This window comes from Aquarana catesbeiana, linkage group LG06 (assembly GCF_042186555.1).
Source record: "Aquarana catesbeiana isolate 2022-GZ linkage group LG06, ASM4218655v1, whole genome shotgun sequence".
Taxonomy (NCBI): Eukaryota; Metazoa; Chordata; class Amphibia; order Anura; family Ranidae; genus Aquarana; species Aquarana catesbeiana.
The window spans coordinates 313256128-313276526 of record NC_133329.1 but is presented as its reverse complement, the minus strand read 5'-3'; the positions used below and the strand labels follow the sequence as shown (position 1 = coordinate 313276526).

The 20399-nt window shown below is 42.0% G+C and overlaps 1 protein-coding gene across 2 annotated transcripts in view; it reads right to left on the bottom strand.

Annotated features, from left to right (window-relative positions):
* Positions 1-20399, bottom strand: part of SH3BP4 (SH3 domain binding protein 4) — an 81324-nt gene that overhangs the window by 25156 nt on the left and 35769 nt on the right. For both annotated transcript variants that reach the window (XM_073633663.1, XM_073633664.1), the window contains one exon: positions 6712-6917. In XM_073633663.1, coding sequence (XP_073489764.1) covers positions 6712-6829 — 118 coding nt within the window. In that variant the 5' untranslated portion in view covers positions 6830-6917. The remainder of the gene's footprint in view (positions 1-6711; positions 6918-20399) is intronic.

Sequence of the window (20399 nt, the reverse complement as noted above, 5' to 3'; positions counted from 1 at the left end):
TGCGATGTGAAAGTAGCCTACAAGCGCCGCAAAAACTAGAGGCGCTTTAGCACCAACGGCCAGGCGATGCAGTGTGAAAGTAGCCTTAAGGTGGGCATAATAGCAGTTATTTTGCCATAATGTTTATTACACATTACGGTGAAAGTCACCTGATGTCGATTTTGGTGCGCTATAATGCACAAAACCATGTGCAAAGGCCAGGAACTCATTTAAAGTGTAACTAAAAGCAAAACTTTTTTTTGCCATTTTGGGTAGAGTAAGGGAGGGTTAAAACCCCTTTCAGTTTTTTTTTTGTTTTTTTTTGGTGATGTGGGTAATGTCATGATCCTTCCATGACATATACAGAGTGTTAACTTCTTGGCGGCAAAGTGGGTGGACCCCAACACACCCTATCCATAGATGGCCAAGATTTGTGTGCTATGAATACTCATTGTGTGCTCCCAGCACAGTGACCAAGGTGTTATAGACCGCTCTTGGTCTTTTGTTCTGATCGGCTCCCAATCATGTGACCATTGTGACAGCCAATCTGAATCACAATTGTCATGTGATCAGGAAGTCTGACTCACCCTCCTCCTACCTGTATAGACCTACTTAAAGGGATGCAAGAGTTGGGTGGGAAAGGGTTAAAATACACATGTAGATGCTGCCATATTTTTTATAAATGCAGGCTGGAATTTCTGCTTAGTAACCACAATAATTTGTGATTTACTATTCTTTACTTGTCTATAATAGGCCAATTTGGAAGGATTTGATAAATATCTTATCCTTTGACAGTGCAGATCCTAGACATACACATGTTCATAGATGGATAAAATAAAGAATACATTTCCAGATGGTTGAATAATTATTCTCTGGAGATGCCAGTTTGAGAAATGTTATCAGTACAAATGATCTTTAAGGCAGTTACAGTCTAAAAGATATCCGGCTACTGTTCATAGTGCAAATGATGGGAACGTTCTAACCAGTTACCCTCAAATTTTTACACGTCACGATAAAATGACTGCAACTGTGTTCCTGTTGATCATTCACTTACAAACATACATTAGGTATTTCTGAAAGAGCGATTCTAGACAACATGTGAAAGCAAAATAATTAAACGACTGCTATAATGTCCAAAATTACACATACTACAACATATGAACATCAAAAGCAGAGAACAGGAAACATGTAAAAAAAGAAAAACAAAACAAAAAAAAACAAAAAAATTACAAAAAAGTTAAGCCGGTCATAGACAGATTGAAATTTGACCAGTTCAGCAGAAACCGGACGAATTTCAATCAATCAGTCTATGGGCAGGCTGGTTGTACTGAATTTGATTCATCCATCAACTTCAGCACAACCAGCCTGTTTTTTTTGCCCGATCACTACCGTCAGCTATAATTGCCAGCAGTGATCATTATATTCTGCAGGTGGGGAAGGCTTCCCGTCGCCAGTACACAATAGCGCCACGGGAGGGATTCCCCATCAACAATGATTGTGTTGGATGGAGGAATCGAGCAATTTTCTTTAAATTGGTTTTAAAGGCCTGATGCCTTTATGCAGGATGGTTAAAAAAATTAAAAAAATAATAAAAAAACACAACACGCCTATGTGCAGCAGCTCCCTAATACTTGAGCTCCATCGGGATCCAGCAGTGTGCAAAGAGCCTCTCTGGGGACTCTGCCTCCTCATTGGCTCCTGCTGCTGTGAATCAGCCAGTGAGCCAATGAGAAGAGAGAGGGGAAAGGGCCGAGCCACTACTCTGTAAATGGAAAATCCCTATTTCATTGTCACTGGAACGGTATTCCCCCACTGGAAGATGTACCTTTAACGCCTTTAAATAATCTATACACATCCTCTACTTAAACGGCCCTCTAATCCATTTTTCATAAAATTGTTTCTTGCTGTGTTTTTCTGCCTCCTTGTAACATCCCCCGTGAGCTTCCAAAGAGAACAAGACCATCCAATGGGAAGGAAAAAAAATAAAAATGGAAATTCCTAGCATTTAAGAGTTACAAGGTTTAATAATATGAATAAATAGCACTGGTCTGTGCTGCACAATTCGAGACACATTGATGGATGAACTGAACTACCCATTTAGAGAAAATAGTCATTTCATGCAAGGAAATTAAAAGGAGAAGTATGGGAATTACAGTTTTATACTTGCCTAGGTGGATGCAGCATCTGTCCCCCGGTGTCTCTGCACTGAGAATTGAGTCATTGAACACCGCCGATGGCTCGGTTCTCTCGGCTACCCTAGAAGAGAGCTACTGCCTGTCAGCATCTCTCCTGCTCTGTTCCTCCATGCTCACCAGAGCGCTGAGCTGTGGAGGGGCGGGGAGCAGCCATCAGTCCAGGCACCTGGGGGATCCAGACTTCCAGAGTTGGGATGATGTGGTGCCTTGACTGATCTGTGTGATGTCAGCAGAGAGTGGACTTCAGACCTCTCTACTGAAAACGGCTCACAGGCGTGCTAAACTAATTGCACTTCTGTGACCCATAGGAGAAGCCGAGCCAAACAAGCTCAGGCTGGACTCCTCCTTTAAAGTCAAGTCAAGAGGGTCAACTCACTAACCTGTACAAGTTCTTTCAAACTCACCTTGAAAGTGTACAAGTGATTTTATCTAATGAGTTTCATGGGTAATTTAATTGGAAGCCTTAATCTCTCATGAAATCATAGTTTCATTTATGGTACATAAAGTCCAAATGTATTTATGATGCAGAAGCACCAAAGAACAAAAACACTGAACAAGTGAACAAAACAGAAAAATATCTTAAAAGCATTGTTAAACCCAAAAGCAAACATTTAAATTACAGTATATTGCAGCTTAAAAAATCCTTAGATGTGATGTTTAGGCTTCCTTTCTATTTTCATCTGGTGATCCATCCGGCAAGTCTGTTTTTTTTTTTTTTTAAAACCTCAAGCTCTTCAGAAGAATGCATCAGTTTACATCAGCCTCTCAAACTTTTCAACACAGAGGAACCCTTGAAATAGTTCTTCGGCCTCAGGGAACCCCTGCTAAAAATTAGAAATCTACAACTCGTGATACATTAGTGTGATGGTCAGTGGGAAGAATGGTCCTTACACTTGTTGTCATTGGGAAGAAATACCTCCTTACAGATAGCTAAAAAAAAATCAATGGTGTCAGTGGGAACTTATTTGAGAGGCAGAAATTGCCCAATGCTGAAGGAACCCCTAGCAACCTCTGGGAGGAACCCTGGTTAAGAATCACTGGTTATCATGGATGAGACAAACCACCCAACACTGGCAGGGGTGATTAAAAACCTTTATCCCAGAAGGAAAAAAAAAAAAAAAAAAAAAAAAAAAAAAAAAAGGAAAGTTTGCGTTAACTGATTATAAATGTGCAAGCTGAAGTTTGGTTTCAATTTGTAAGTGCATCTAAATCATCTAATGCATTTAACACCAAACCCCCCGACTGACAATGATGCTTTGCCTCCTGTGCTCATTCCTCCAGAGTGGTCTCTCACTAGTACAGGTGGTGTGTTACGGGCCAGATCACCGGGTAAAAACAGAGAAAAGAAAACTGATGCAGCCACCACATCTAATAACTGGTGAGCTGCAACATAATACATTTTTGGTTTTGGGTTCAATACCACTTTAATGCAGAGCTCCAACCAAAAGGGGTAGCTCTGCTTGTTTGGGAGCGGGTGTTTAACAGGTAACCGCTCCCACTTCTGGCTCAGATTGCCCCGGTGATCTAAGCCAGAAGTTTGCCCCCTTCCTCCGCAGTCTTCTGGGACACATCACAGGCCCCAGAAAACTGCAGGACAATTCACAAGGCGCATTGCAACTCCCGCATGAGCAGTAGGAAACAGGCTGTGAAGCTTCACTACCGGTTTCCCTTTCTAGAGATGCCGGAGCCTGCAGCTGATGTCGATTGAAGAATCGGTTTGGGTGAGGATGTCGCTGGATCCCTGGACAGGTAAGTGTCCTTATAGTAAGTCAGCAGCTACAGTATTTGTAGCTGCTTACTTTTATTTTTTTAGGGGGAGCCTGGAGATCCTCTTTAATTTATCATAGTAGTGGATTTTCTTTAAAAAAACACAACCATGATACTACCACAGTGCATCCTAAAGTAAAAACGTACTACACTGAGATTACTTTCACAGCAACCAGGAAGAGACAAAGCTCATTTATTTCAGACCTCTCCTCATATCAATATGCATGTATCTACAGAATTCACTTTTCCAAAAGCACGTCTTGTGAATTCTGCCTGCTGCCCCTATTTGGCTATGAGAAAAGCGCTGATGTGTATTTTAAGCGACCTTGGTGATAGTCCCAGGCCTGCAGTACAGCAACTGCTGCTCTTTGAAGTCCATGCAAGAACAAACAAGGACATTGACCTTCTCTTCACACCAAAGCAAGCTCTTTATTTTCTGGATAAAAATCGGGTCCTTCGTGATGTACTCATTCACTTAATATGCTTAGAATGGCACAATATTAGACAATGGGTTAAATCAGATACAAAAATATGGGGATTACAGCAGTGAGATTTCCCCACACTAATTTGCGTGCCCCCTAGAAGGTCAGAACAAAGGGGTCACCCTCACAGCTGGACTCTCCAATTAGTTTCTTCTACATTACGGAGAATCCATTAGCGGAGCAGGACACGATATGGCTTTTTAATAGATCTAGTAATTCTACCAAAATATCACGTCGATAAAGTCCCTGATAGGTATAAAAAGCCAATATGTGAATCAAATTTCAGCAGCCGGGTAAATTTGAAAAATCAGTTTTCAGCAGGTATAGTCTTTTAAGTAAAGAATTAGGCCTCATGCACAAAGAGCATCTGTTTAGCACCTTTGAACGCCAGAACTCCTGGGAGGAGAAAGAAAAAACACCACGCCTAAAGCCACATATTGCACATTCATTTAAGCACATCAAGTGTTTGAGCATTTATGGAATCCATTGGCCAGAATATTAATGTATACTGGCCATTGGAATGCATGAACACTCAAAATGTACCTAGCGTTTAGGTGTGTTGCATGTTTTGCTGGTTTTCAGCTCCTCTCCAGAATGCGCTTTTGAGGTTTGTTTTTTCAGCCCGTGAACGCTCCTTCTAATATGCCTGTAAATGCATGCATTGGTACATAGGCCAACATATTAAAGCGGTGTTCCACCCAAATTTTGAACATTATCTCTATGCATTCTCTTCCTTGCCTAGATGCTGACATGCTGTGTAAAAAAAATTTAAATCACCGTAATTACCATTTTTTTCGAATCTTCTTAGCACTTCCTGGTTTTCCTCCCATGGGAGTAGGCGTGTTTCTAGCCTCTCCCAGACCACCCACAGTCCCCTGGGAGCTAGTCTCAGGCTTCCCAGCATGCATTGTGCAACAGCGTCATCACAACATCTCGGTGAATGCTGGGAGCACAGCATTCACCGCATCCAGGAAATACATGCTTGTGGGCTTCAAATGCCCACAATGAAGATGGAAACCGCCTTCAGTGAATTTTATAAGTTATTCTTTACAACAAAATCGGACACAGGCAGACTTATTACACAGAACATGTGAGTAGATAATCATGAGAAGAAAAGTTTGTGAATGAACTCCAAAAAAAAAAAAAAAAAAAAAAAAAAAAAAAAAAAAAAAAAAGATAGATAGGTGGACCCCCGCTTTAAAAAAAAAAAACCAACACGCCTGCAAAAGCGGCAGTTGTGTGGCTTTCACCTTCATCCTCAGCCTTACTACACAGTGAGCAGCTGATTTGGCACGAATACGGAACCAAATTAAAGCGCAATTTAATTTTTGTTGAGAAAAAAAAAAAAAAAAAAAAACATTCCCCGCTGGGTGATCTATGTAAATTACAAGAATGTATTACAAGAATTTTAACAAACTTTGCTGCAGATTCCTAACTTTTGTTATTCTGAGGAAATCCCTGTGTGTTTGTGTCCATGTGGGAAAGCGAGTCTAATGGGAATGGTTTCATAATTATCAATCAGGTGTGCACCCGCAGAGCACTAATGAGGAAAGCTGCAGGGCTTGCATCCCTTTAGCTTTGATTTGTTTTTTAAAGTGTCTCACCAAAAATGAAATTTTTGTTGCAGGGGGATGAGTAAAATCTGGACTTGTATCTTAATCCAGACTTCTGGGAAAATTGGTGAGCCAATCACACAAGCAGGAAATTATGTTTCTGGGGGGCATTCTGTGTACAGAACACCTCCAGGTAGCCATATTGCATTTTCAGAAAATGACAGAGCTGCAGATTGAAAAGGAAAGCTAATCTTTAATAACATAATATGAAATAATATTTTGTTATACTTGCTGCTTTACTACGCAGATTAAAAGTGAATTCCAGGTATGTTTTTGATTGAACAAGGTAGAGATTATGACATTGCGGCTCCACCTTATCCTTAGAGAATATGCAACGTTTTCTCTGAATGGGGCCTGCGCTGAGTGGGCACCCCCTTGTGGTTACTACAGCAGGGGCAGCCACTCTGCACAGGACCCTGAAGACAGCGAGATGACTGTAGTAGCAGCAGCTACTACAGGGATTGGCCAAGTATGGAAAATGCATACTTACATTGGTTGAACCTATCTGAAATTCAGCTTTTAACTGAGTGATCAGCTCATCTGTTTAATCACCGTACACTCCAAGTCATAATCAGCAGCTGAACCTCCATGCATACCAAGTGATTTGGAAAGCTCTATTGTAAATAGCAGGGAACACTCCTTTATACATGTAAATTAGTACTAGTTATGACTCACCTTTCACATCAGTAAGGTTTGGGTCAGGAGCATTGCTACTAATGTCTATCAACGTCCCCTCAGATTTGCAACGAGGCAGACCATTGGCATTCGCAGATCGAATCTTCTGAGCAGCCATCGTGTTACGGGAGCCCGCTTACTCAGGAAGTCATTTTCGGCTACTAAGAGAGACTTGTCCAGTCAACCAACCAAAAATTAAAAGGCAGCTGCAAATGAAAAACAGAGTTTGTTAGGGCAAATGTCTAAGCAAACTAAATGGGTAAGAAAAAAAAAACAAAAAGCAAAACAAAAAACAAAACAAAAAATAAGAACACACACACACACACACACACACACACACACACACACACACACAAAGGGCATGGGAATTCAATAAGGCTGATTCGCCACTTTTCTGGTGTTAATCCCTCTTGTTAATGTATTGTGCCAAATTTATGAAGCATTTGCAACACTTTTGGTTCCGACACAGACTTGTGTGACAGATTCAGGATGTTTTAAATGCGCCACTTTTACGTTGTGTTGCACTGAATGCTCCAAATGTAAAAGTGGGCCTAATTAAGACCAACTTTCTTTTGGCATACAGAGAGAAAAACTGGTTTAGACAGATTGTGAAAGTGTCTCGTTATAAAAGTGGTACACCATCAGCCAAATTCAGGTACAGGTTCTAGACCGCTACATGAATTTGGAGCATTTTTCACCACTTTTAGAATGCAGGAGAGACACTTTTGCAAAATCTGCCCCCTCCAGTCTTTATAAATTCAAGGGAATGAATGCCAATGCCACAAAAAAGGATCAATAGATCTCATAGATAAAAAATAAAAAAAAAAAAAAAAAAAAAAAAAGGTACAATAGAAGCAGCTACTAATATTCACAAAAAGGTTCCTAAAGGGTGCATCCAAAAGGAATAATATGGCCTCTATTCACCAACCACGCAACGGTTATTAAAGGTAAAACAGCTGATGACCCAAGATTCAAGAAATACAGCTGTTGTGGGAATCGACACCAACACACATGTACAGTACCTAGGCCTACCACGTAAAAGATCAAAGATATTTAATAGTGTATAGAAAGGTCTCGCATGGGAAAAAAAAAAAAAAAAAAAAAAAGCAAACAATAACAAATCACTGGAGTTCAAAACAAAAGTAGAATGTGTTGTATTCGATAACTTGCTTACACATTTGCCAAGTACCCTTGATTTTCCTGGTTCTCATGAGGTTTGCCTGGAAAATGTTATCCTTGGAAACATGCAATCATCTGTACCATTCTTTGTTTCTGCACCAGTTTTAATCTTTACATCTTCCTGGCCGATAAAAGCAAAATGTTTATAGCTGACATTTAAAGTGAACTTATCCTCAAAATACAGTCTCACTTACCTTAGGCCAGTCATACACAGATTGAATTTCTTTCTGCAACCTGAAGAAATTTGCTAGATCCCCCCCATCAACACACAGACCGTGTTGATGTTGGAATCCCTCCTGCAAGCCATTGTTTGCTCCTGACGGAGGAAGATGGTAATTATTGCTAGTGGCTATAGCAGCCACTAGTGATAATCACAGGTAAAACCCGGCATGCTGGTTGTACCCAAGTTGAGCGATCAACTTGGTACATTCAGCCTGCCCATACATGGTTTGAATCTTGGCTGGTTTCTTGCTGAACCGCCCAAGATTTGAATTGTGTATGGCCTGCCTAAAGCCCCATACACACGGGCCGAACCCGGCTGGGTTACACGGAAAAAAGAACTGTAGTGTGTACCCAGTTTTGAACTTGTAAAGGGTTGCAAAAGCTCTAAAAAAATAAAATGATTTAGTGACCGATTATATGATCTTTATGGAAGAGGAGGATTAGACTATTTAAACTTCCGGCTGCAGATGACACATCAACCCCTTGACATTTGGTAATTTGAGAGTGCCACAGAAGAGCAAAAGGTGACAACCTCTCAGGTATCTGTATAAATCTAACAAGAGTAAAGAAGCACATGGTCGAGGCAATCTGTAGGACAACACACACAAAAAAAAAAAAAAATACAGTGAGGGAAAAAAAAAAGTATTTGATCGCCTGCTGATTTTGTACATTTGCTCACTGACAAAGAAATGATCAGTCTATAATTTTAATGGTAGGTTTATTTTAACAGTGAGAAACAAAACCAAAATATCCAGAAAAACTCATTTTAAAAAGTTATAAATTGATTTGCATTTTAATGAGTGAAATAAGTACAGGCAATCCCGTTACGAACGATTACTACTTACGAACGGACCTCAATGCCAGCTGCTTATGCTCCACGCTGGTCCTGGATACCTGAGCAGCTATCTTGTAGCACCAGGCACATCCCACACTGCAGTATCACATGTCCTGCATGACCAGAAGCGCCCGGAACATCCCACATCCCTGTACAGGCTGAAGTTACACTTAAAAATGCACTGTTCCGACTTGCACACAGATTCCACTTAAGAACAAACCTACAGTCCCTATTGTGTTCGGGACTGCCTGTATTTGACCCCTTTGCAAAACATGACTTAGTACTTGGTGGCAAGAGGTTTAAACGTTTCTTGTAGTTGGCCACCAGGTTTGCACACATCTCAGGAGGGATTTTGTCCCACTCCTCTTTGCAGATCCACTCCAAGTCATTAAGGTTTCGAGGCTGCCGTTCGGTAACTCAAACCTTCAGCTCCCTCCACATATTTTCTATGGGATTAAGGTCTGGAGACTGGCTAGGCCACTCCAGGACCTTAATGTGCTTCTTCTTGTGCCACTCCTTTGTTGCCTTGGGTGTGTGTTTTGGGTCATTGTCATGCTGGAATACCCATTCATGACCCATTTTCAATGCCCTGGCTGAGGGAAGGAGGTTCTCACCCAAGATTTGACAGTACATGGCCCTGTCCAATGTCTCTTTGATGCGGTGAAGTTGTCTTGCCCCCTTAGCAGAAAAACAACCCCAAAGCATAAGGTTTCCACCTCCATGTTTGACGGTGGGGATGGTGTTCTTGGGGTCATAGGCAGCATTCCTCCTCCTCCAAACATGGCAAGTTGAGTTGGTGCCAAAGAGCTTGATTTTGGTCTCATCTGACCACAACACTTTCACCCAGTTCTCCTCTAAATCATTCAGATGTTCATTAGCAAACTTCAGACGAGCCTGTACATGTGCTTTTTGAGCAGGGGGACCTTGCGGGCGCTGAAGGATTTCAGTCCTTCACAGAGTAGTGTGTTACCAATTGTTTTTTTTGGGAACTATGGTCCCAGCTGCCTTGAGATCATTGACAATATTCTCTCATTTAAGCTCCACAAGGTGAGATCTTGCATGGAACCCCAGACCAAGGGAGATTGACACTTATTTTGCGTTTCTTTCATTTGCGAATAAATCGCACCAACTGTTGACACCCTCTCACCAAGCTGCTTGATGATGGTCTTGTAGCCCATTCCAGCCTTGTGTAGGTCTACAATCTTGTCCGCGACATCCTTGGACAGCTCTTTGATCTTGGCCATGGTGGAGAGATTGGAATCTGATTGATTGCTTCTGCGTACAGGTGTCTTTTATACAGGTAACAAGCTGAAATTAGGAGCACTCCCTTTAAAGGGAGTGCTCCTAATCTCAGCTCGTTACCTGTATAGAAGACACCTGGGAGCCAGAAATCTTGCTGATTGATCGGGGATCAAATATTTATTTCACGCATTAAAATGCAAATCAATTTATAACTTTTTTTGAAATTAGTTTTTCTGGATATTTTTTAATTCTGTCTCACTGTTAAAATAAACCTACCATTAAAAACTATAGACTGATTTTTTCTTTGTCAGTGGTCAAACATACAAAATCAGCAGGGGATCAAATACTTTTTTCCCCTCACTCTATAGCAATGCTATAAAAGACCCCCTTTCCTTTTTTCCTATACAGGAAGCCACTAACATACACTATTAATGTCAAATGTATTCTGATACACATGAACTTTATAGTGGATGTAAACCCGAAATTTTATTTATTTATTTTTTTGCTATCATACTGTAGAGTATAAGATTTCCTATCATTTGAGCCCAGTCTTGCCACACAGAGTTAATCCATCTCTGAGCAATCCTCTTTTATTGTTCAGTGAGATAATTCTTGACAAACTGAGAAAAACTTTGTCAAATACTCCCCCTTGCAGTGAGTGACAGGTGATTTACATATCTCGTGCACCAGCCTAAGACACAGGCAGTATTTTTTAATTCCCTCCCCCACTCCTTTCTTCAGCAGCTCTGCAAGGATTGGCTGTTCCACACCTCAGCATGATTTGGCATGCTGAAGTCATGTGGTTACTTTCCTGTCTTTTCACTGGATGTTAGAGATCATAGCAGAAGCTCAGTGTTAGAAATACACAGGAGAAAATGCATATTGACAAGGGGAGTGTAGAGGTGGGCGGGGAGTCTACTGACATCACGACTCCACCCACCGAGCTCCAGACAACAGACCCACCCACAGAATCTGCAGTTTTTCGGGTCTGATAACAGACAGAGGGGAGACATTTGACAGGTAAAGATACATGCAGGAGGCATGTATATCCTTATAGATAACCCCTATGGCAGTAGTTTAGAAAGGATGACATTGGGTTTACATCCACTTTAATGTCATCCCAGTCTTAGTCGGTAAGGTTCAATATTGATTTGGCCCTCCCTTTGCAGCTTCAACTCTTCTGGGAAGATTGTCCACAAGGTTTAGGAGTGTATGGGAATGTTTGACCATTCTTCCAGAAGCACATTTGTGAGGTCAGGCACCGATGTTGGACAAGAAGGCCTGGCTCGCAGTCTCCACTCTAATTCTTCCCCGAGGAGTTCTATCTGGTTTAGGGCCGGACTCTGCAGGCCAGTCAAGTCTCTCCACCCCAAACCTGCTCATCTATGTCTTTATGGATCTTGCTTTGTGCACTGGTCCAAATTATTTGGAGGGGGTTTTTATGGTGTGGGTTTGATTTTCAAGGGTTGGGCTTGACTCCTTAGTTCCAGTGAAGGGAACTCTTAAGGTGTCAGCATACCAAGACATTTTGGACAATTTCACGCTCCCAACTTTGTGGGTACAGTTTGGGGATGGCCCCTTCCTGTTCTGATTGCACAAAAGCAAGGTCCATAAAGACATGAACGAGCAAGCTTGGAGAGTAGTTGCAGGAAGGAAATTTGCGCTACTGCCCCACCAGCACAAACTAGTGCTGATGCAGGAATCCCTCCTGCCAGGCCATTGTCTTCTCCTAGCGGGAGGTGGCGGGGGAATCTGTCCCCACTGAGAGAAGATAGCGATTATTGCTAGCGGCTATAGCAGCCACTAGCAATAATCGCAAGAGAATCTGGCAGGCTGGTTGTACCCAAGTTAATTGACAGATCAACTTGGTACATTCAGCCTGCCCATTAAGGGTTTGAATCTCGGCCTGTTTCTGCTGAACCAGCTGAGAGTCAAATTGTGTATGGCCCGCCTTAGACAGATCCACCCAAATGACATTCTCCACAATGCTCCCTCAGTGAAATGTATTACACTCTGCTTTGCAAACACATATCAAATAAGTGTTGAGATATGAAGGCAATTTCTTATCATTATGAGGTATTGAGATACTGCAATGTTTATCTAACTCTCACACTTTGAAGGTACTCCTATGTAAACAGTCTCATGGTATAAACCAGAACAGACGCCATAAGCACACCACTAGATGAGATCGTACAATCAGGAGGTAACAGTTTATGAAGTGTCCGCAAGAGAAAAGAGTGACATTTAGTCAACCCTCTTTGAATTGCTACTTTTTAAACTACCCCACAATAACAAAGACAAAAACACCAATGGCAGCTTCACCTGAGAATGTACCAAAGTTATGAAGAAAACTTCCAAGAGATAAGACATTTTTGGTAACATTTTCAATACATTAACAAGATACCAGTTGCGTGTGTGCGCGCACGAAATAACGTAGGAATATAAGACATTTAATTTAACACATACAAGCACATCACACAATAAGTTTTGATAGTTAAAGGCGGTTTAAATAATTAGTAACATTTCATTTTTGGAGATACCCGCTTCCCAAGGGGCTGTCAACACACAGTACCAGCGACTTAATTTCTGCAACACTCTACAAAAGGTGATAATGGGATTTGCAGCACTGAGAAAAAAAAAAAAAAAAAAAAAAGTTAAATATAAAATTTGAGAAATGCATTTGCATTTCACAGTAGATTATTCACCCATGAACAACTCAATTCATTGCCAACGTACCATGTGGTATGCTAAATAAACTTTCAAAGACAAACTATTTATAATTGTTCTAGGTGTTGTACAAATCAGTATGACTGTTCAAGTTGTTTAAGGTGGGACGACTGATCGATTAGATACAATTTTTGCGCGATTAGCGCAGTGATGGTCCGTGTATTCTGACAATGGAGGAGTCCTGCTCTCAGAATACAATAGCTCAGCGGGGAGGATTCCTCCACCCAGCTCAAGGAAGAAGAAGAAAAAAAAAGGTTGATCAACATATGGCCAGCTTTAGCCACTTTAAAGTGGCGTTATAGCCGGTGGGGTAAAAAAAAAAAAATTAAAAAATTGACAGCTACAAATACTGTAGCTGCGGTCTTTTAATGTAAGGGCACTGTCTGGGGGAGCACTTGATGTCAGAACCCCAAGCCGATCCAGCCATCGCCTCCAGGTTGAGGTGCCGGCATTGCTAGCAAGGGAAACAGGCAGTGAAGTCTTCAGGTTTCACAGCCGGTTTCCTACTGCCCGTGCGAGAGTCGCGCAGCACTTTCTGAATGGTCCTAGAAGGCAGCGGAGGAGGAAGGAGGAGGGCCCAAATCACTCAGGGAAATGACGTACCTGGCCACATTGACATAGGACACAAGTCCAGAAGAAAAAAAAAAAAAAAAAAAAAAAAGAAGGAAAAAGGAAAAAAAAAAAAAAAAAAAAAATTGGGTGGTTGTGTACTATTGCTTAGGGCTCCATGCACACTGAAGCTCAGACGGCCATTTTTGGGCGTTTTTTTTTTTTTTTAACAGCCCATAAACTCCCCTCTATGTTATCCTATGTGTACATGGACGTTTTTGGACGTTTATCAGCAGTGGAGTTTATGGGCTGTTTTCTGAACATCATAAAATCGCGTTCAGGAGTCGTTTTTCTGACCACAAAAAACGCCAAACGCTCATAAGCGCCGATAAACGTTCAAAAACGTGGCTCACCAGCGTTTAACATTTTTGATCCATTGCAGAAAAAAAAAAAAAAAAAGCTAAAGACACGCTGAAAAACGCTAATAGACGCTATTGCAAAAATGTTAAAAAAAACGTTGAAAGACTCACTGCAAAGCTACTGGCGTTTTTATAACATTATTTTAACGTCCAGTGTGCATGGAGCCTAAGACCGAATTGTCCTTTTGCCTGAAACTCCGCTTTAACTCCAGATCAAACATTTTACATGGCCAGTTTAAAGTAAAAATTGAAGGGTTAAGAAAACTGCCTTTGTCTCATTGTAGACAAAACTGGTCTTGATGTTAACCCAACATTTTGTTGTTTTCTGTAAATTCATCACTCAAGTCAATTCAAAAGAAAATGTCAGCAGGGGTCAGTCTATTAGAGACGAATTGCAATTCACATCAGTTTCTGGGAAACACAGGACCAGCTTAAAATACAAAAACAGTAAAAACCAAAACAGAGCGAAACTGCAAGCCAACAATAAAAGTATACTGTCTGCACACACTGAAACTGGAGAACAATGGCTGGAGCAGCATGAATGGTGCCACACACCTTCCTAAACCCTGGGACAACAGAGTCTCCCAATCTTCAAGATATCTACAGTACATGTTTATAAAGAAGATCAATGCAGTTTAAGGACACATTCCATGACATTGGCAGTCAACTATACATGATGCAATCCTGGGGCAGCTTAACAGCTCATATACACGAATGTGCAATTTGCACTGTGGTAAAGTAAATATACATTGAATTTGACATGCGCCGCACCAAAGTTTTAATGGATCTCATTCAATAAAATTGAATGGGACATAAACGGGACTTTCCCAAAAAACACATTCACTGTTGGAAATTTGTTAAGAATTTTTTTTTTCCATCCTGCTCCTTTGTATTTTTTCTTGTAGTGACGAGAAAATTTGAACAAAACATCAATTTGACTCACTAATGATTGAAACACAAAATTGCTAACAAAAATTCTGCTAAATGTGCGGCCGGCCTAAAGCCCACCCCACACAAAGAAAATCGGACGAATGATGGCTCGGCTTTCCTTGAGGTTTCACAGCAGGTCAAAACTAGGGTACTAACTGTACAAAAATTCTTGAACGACAAAGGCTTCTTTTTTGTCGTTTATGGTTTCTGATCATGCGCAGTCTTTTACATCAGATTTTCCTCATGCGAAAACAGTACACATTAAAAATCATTTTTGGAGTTTGCCCCTTCGGAAATTTGTTTGCAAAGTCTGAATCAGATGTTTAAAGTTGTTTATGCACTATAAGAAAATTGAACAACCGTTCCGCGTACCAATTTTCTCATAGTGTGTATCCCACAAATGTATGGGTGTACGTGTTGCAGCTCTCATGCCTCTCGTGTGTGTTATACAAGTAAAAACAATCTGATTGGTTGATCTGGGACAAGGACTGTACTTTTGATCTTACTTCTATTTCCTTTCTATTTTTTTATGAAATTGGCCCCTTGATAAGCAATACCTGAATCACATTTAATTTACTAAAAACACTTGTCATTGAAATGCTGCTGATCTCTGGTGGCCTCTTTCCAGCCACTTCCTGTCTACATGCCCTATAAGAAAGTGACGATTTGCATCTTGGTCAGTGTCCAGAATGGAATACAAACCAAGGAAATCCAGTGCTGCAAGGCAGAAAAAAAAATAATGTGCTGCTCAACATTCCTAAATGGAACTCCCATTTCAGGTGTCGAGTGCAGAGTACGGCAATATTCACATACTGGCATTTTGAAAATGAGACCCCCTGGTCTCAACAGGGTTAGGAACCCACTGGTCTAATACGGCACACGAACCACAACAACTGAAAAGGAGTTGATGGGAATATATGGGAGACCAGAGGGGATTTGGCAGCAGGCGATCTGGGTCATCCCTAATTAAACAGCATTATTTAATTAATTCCTGTACTGTCCGTCTGCAATTATTTTATAGGGCCATGTATGTTCTAAGCGGTATCCCAACATCAAAGGCCATGCAGAGAAGTTGTATGTTGTAAGAAGCAATATGTAACATATCTCCGAGTCCCTCTGGCTGAACTCCCTGCTCGACTTGTCTTACCTCCTCCTCAGTAAAGCATGCAGGATCAGCACTCTTCCGGTTTATACTCACACAATAGCTCAAAGCTATAAATACTCATTAGTTTGGGCAGACTGGGTGGGTGTAAAACGTCCAAACTCTCCCCCCCTCCAGGGGATCTCTTGGGAAACTCAGCCAGTCACTGGTGAGAATTAGTGAACAGGACATCAGATTTCACCTTGGAGATAACTCCAGGCCAGTCTATTGTACACATTAAGCAAATCATATTTCACATGCTGGGAGACCACAAAGGCTCGGGGGGGTCAACACTACTGATGGGATTAAATATTAAACCCATCAGCCCCTGACACATACCATTTGCAGATGGCCGTATGTGCAAAGTCAAAAAGGTATGTTTGCTGTATGTAAAACGTGCAAAGTAGCTTTCTATTCTTAGGCATTTAATTCTTATTTCTTTAAAAAAGTATAAAATATATTATATTATATCTCTCTCAATATAAAGCAGGCATGTCCAGCAACAGTGCAAAGCATGACTGCTAATGAAGGCACAAGACGATTGTAAAGCCTAGATCCTTGGTTTTAAGGTTGCACCAGTGGTGTATTTTGGTTTTGTGCTGCCCTGGGCAAGAGTAAAACTGGGCACCCACTCCATCTAAATCTGTCCCACGCCAGCCGCTTCAAAATTACGCACGCCCGTGCAACGGTGACAAATGACGGAAATGTTACTATCCATTGGTGATAGCTTTACAGGTTACTACTTTAGATTTACACAGGAGGTCTGGTGCTAGAATTACTGCCCATGAACTGACATTTGCGGCTATACCTCACGTGTGGAATGATCACTGCCTGCATGCATGTGGATAAAAGAAAAAATCTCGATCTTTAAAAAAAATGGCGTCAATGATTTCCGAGTAAATCAGAAGTGATGTCAAGTCATCGCTTCCGGTTTACCGTTACGAACAGCTGATCAAAGCCAATCCCAGATTTGCTTGGCTGTCCGGCCAGCCAGCGGACGCGCCAGCTGGTTACTCGGGTCTCCCGGTGGGATGGGAGAGCCCGAGAGAGCTGCGTAAGGCGGCATCATCCCAGTACTGGCGCCGCTCCCCTCAAAAATTCTGCCCACCTTGTTTTCCTCGCTGTAGATACATCCCTGGTTGTACCGATGCAGTTTTTTTTATTGGAGAGTACGAGTATCAATACTTGCGCTCAAGTACTCACCGATAACTTTACAGTTACAAAATGAATGGGCTCAAATCACACTGCAAAGAATCGCATGCAATTTGAATAGGAATTCAGTGCGATTCCTATCAAAATTGCATGTGGTTTCCCACACCACTCCTGTGTGAACCCCGGCTGAAGTCACCACGACAAGCCAGGGTTCACACAGGAGCGGTGCAGGAAACTGCAAGAGATTCAGACAGGAATCTCACCACCATGATCTTCCCGGTGGTGCTCCAGCAGGTTCCCCTCTGAACATACAGAGTCACTCACCCGCAGTAATCACTGCTAGATGTACACAGATAATCCGCTGGCTGTGTGAACAGCCACAGATAGCTGCGGCCACCGGAGACCTGTCACTGAAGTGTACAGAGCTCAGCGGCTGCAGCTAGTCACTCACAGGTGTCAGAAATAGCAAAAGGAAAAATCAGATTCCTGCTGCTGTCATTCACACCGATGCTAGTCACCCATGTGAATGCTACCTAATTGGATGATATGAAGATTGTACTTTAATCTATACCTCCTCTCCACCTCACACAACTGAAAAAAATACAAGGCACCTTCTAAACGGCAGTGGTGCTGTGTGAGTGACTCCCTGTGTTCCCTGGGCTGAGGGAATCCCCTGGAGTAGCACTCAAAAGATCACGGCTTTCACTGAATGTAGCACTAACTACTACAGTGATTTTCATCATCCCCAGTGGCCCTCCAATGCAAATGACAAGAACAGAGATCAGCATAGAGGCTGTAACATTCACTTAGTGCAGGAGTCTTGGGTCCAGACTGGTCAATGGGAGTAGAAAATCAGTTGGCGTCAATGAGAGTAAAAAATGCCCCATCATTGGTGTCAGCGGGGGGAATAGTGCTCCATTGTTGGCATCAGTGGGAAGAATAGTGCCCCATCATTGGTGTCAGTGGGAAAAAAAATAGTGCCCTATTGTTGGGGTCAGTGACCGGAATCATGCCCCATTGTTAGTGTAGAAGGAATAGCTCCTTGTATCAGTGGGAGGAATAGTGTAATTTAACATCTGCATTCAGTATTTTAGGGTCCTTTCACACGGGACAGATCCGTGATGATCCGCCCCGTGAACATCCGCTTGCTCAGTCGGGGATCGCTCAGTTGTTCCCCGCTGAGCCGGCGGATGACAGGGCAGTCCCTGCGCGCTGTGCCCTGTCAGATCTCCGCTCTCCCCTATGGGGGGGGGGGGAGAAATCGGATGAACACGGACCGTCTGTCCGTGTTCATCAGATCCGCTCTGCAGACGGATAGAAAAATAGGATTTTCCTCCTTCTGCAGAATCGGACGCTAGCGGGGACGGATGATATCGGGTGTCAGCGGATCATCCGCTGACACCCGCTATCCCATAGGGATGCATGTATGTCCGTATTTCATCCGAAAACAGATGGATGAAATACGGACATACTGTCCGCACATGTGAAAGGGGCCTTACACAGCATGATTTTACAAACCTTATACAAAGTGGTTGCACATCCCTGAAATGAACAAAGCCTACCCTTCTATCGTGTGTAACTGCCATTATTTAAAGCACCTAGTGTGATTTCTGTCTATTCTGTCATTCATCTGCTATCTGAATGAATCACATCTAAGTTTATGCCAACACCAAGCAATCATGGGAGATGACCTGCTCCTACCTCACCCACCCACAACAGCAAGCAACTGACAGCCTCAGCTGTGCATGCTTCCTAATGAGACTGTGTAGATGGGGCTGTGACTTTACCTTGCACTCAGGTCTCAGATTACACTCGGCTCTACTCTGTTCAGCATGCGACATTGAATCCCCACCCCGACTCTGAAAGATAAGAAATACAATGCAAAATAGAGGCTGTACAGGAGAGAGGCGAACCATCTGAGCCTAGTCACTTCAATTAGTATATGTAAGGGTTTACAACCACTTAAAGGCTAGGCCCCCTTAGCAGATTTTTAAAGTGTTACTAAACCCAGGACCCTGCATTCACTATATCTGGTCTCATTACACAGAACATGGAAATGCAATTATTTTTGTAAATATAAACTGCGAAATCCCTTTTCTCATCAGCAGTATATAGCAGTCTTGTGACTTCTATCAGTGTCCGTTCAAAAACTGGTTAAAGCTTGTAGGAGGAGGAGTTTTCATTCTCTTCTGTCCTATAGGGCTGCATGACCCCTGACTTTCCACTGATTGGCCTTGTGAGGATCACATGCACCCAAAAAACAAAACAAAAATAAAAAACACACACACACACACACACACACACACACACACACACACACACACACACACACACACACACACACACACACACACACACACACACACACACACACACACACACACACACACACACACACACACACACCTCTCTAGCAATGAGAGGCTCTGTACTATCAGGAGATGGATTAAGGACAGTGCAAGAAGGGGAGGATCAGAGAAGACAGAATCAAACAGCCTTTTTACACAATGGACAGGTCTAACTCCTTAGGTTCCACAGTGAGTATAACAAGCATGCTTTACTGCATATACAGACTGAATTTACTGTTGTGGGTTTGGTAACATCAAGTAAGACTCCATACATACCAAAACCCATGTAGTGCAAGGGCCTGCCTGATTGCATACAAATTGAAACTCTTAAGGTTTGACCTCATATTATATGGTATTGGTAAATCTGAAGTCAAAAATCTGCAGAAAATCTAATAGTGTGTATGGGGTCTAAATCTGAAGCATCTGAGAAAATAATAAGAGTATTCACATTACATGCTGCATATCCAATAGATCTAAATACCTGGCTGTCTGAATGGAAGAGCTGACTCCATGTCTAGGCTGAGCAAGAGTTAACAGGAGCACCTGTACGTCACCAAATCCTAAGCAGGTGACAAACGTCATTGTGATCCTATAATCAGAAGATGTCAGGGCAAGGGACTTCTACGGACACAGCACACAGAGGAGCGGGCATGGATTCCTGGATAGTCACACAGTATTATCCAACACCCACACTCTTTGGAGTTAAAACAAACAATTATACTTACTACATGTAATTAAGATCAATAGGTACTTCATTATTCCTAATTTCTGCAGCAGTTTTGGTAATTGTCCCTATAAAACCCTTTATTTTACAGCATTATGAAATTCTTGTTTGGGTTCTAAACGTTTTCAGTGTGCTTGCCAAGCGACTAAAAAAGGTTCCCTAATCCAGTACAGCTGTGATATCCAGCGCCTGCCTGTGTCACCTACAGACCGAGAACCAT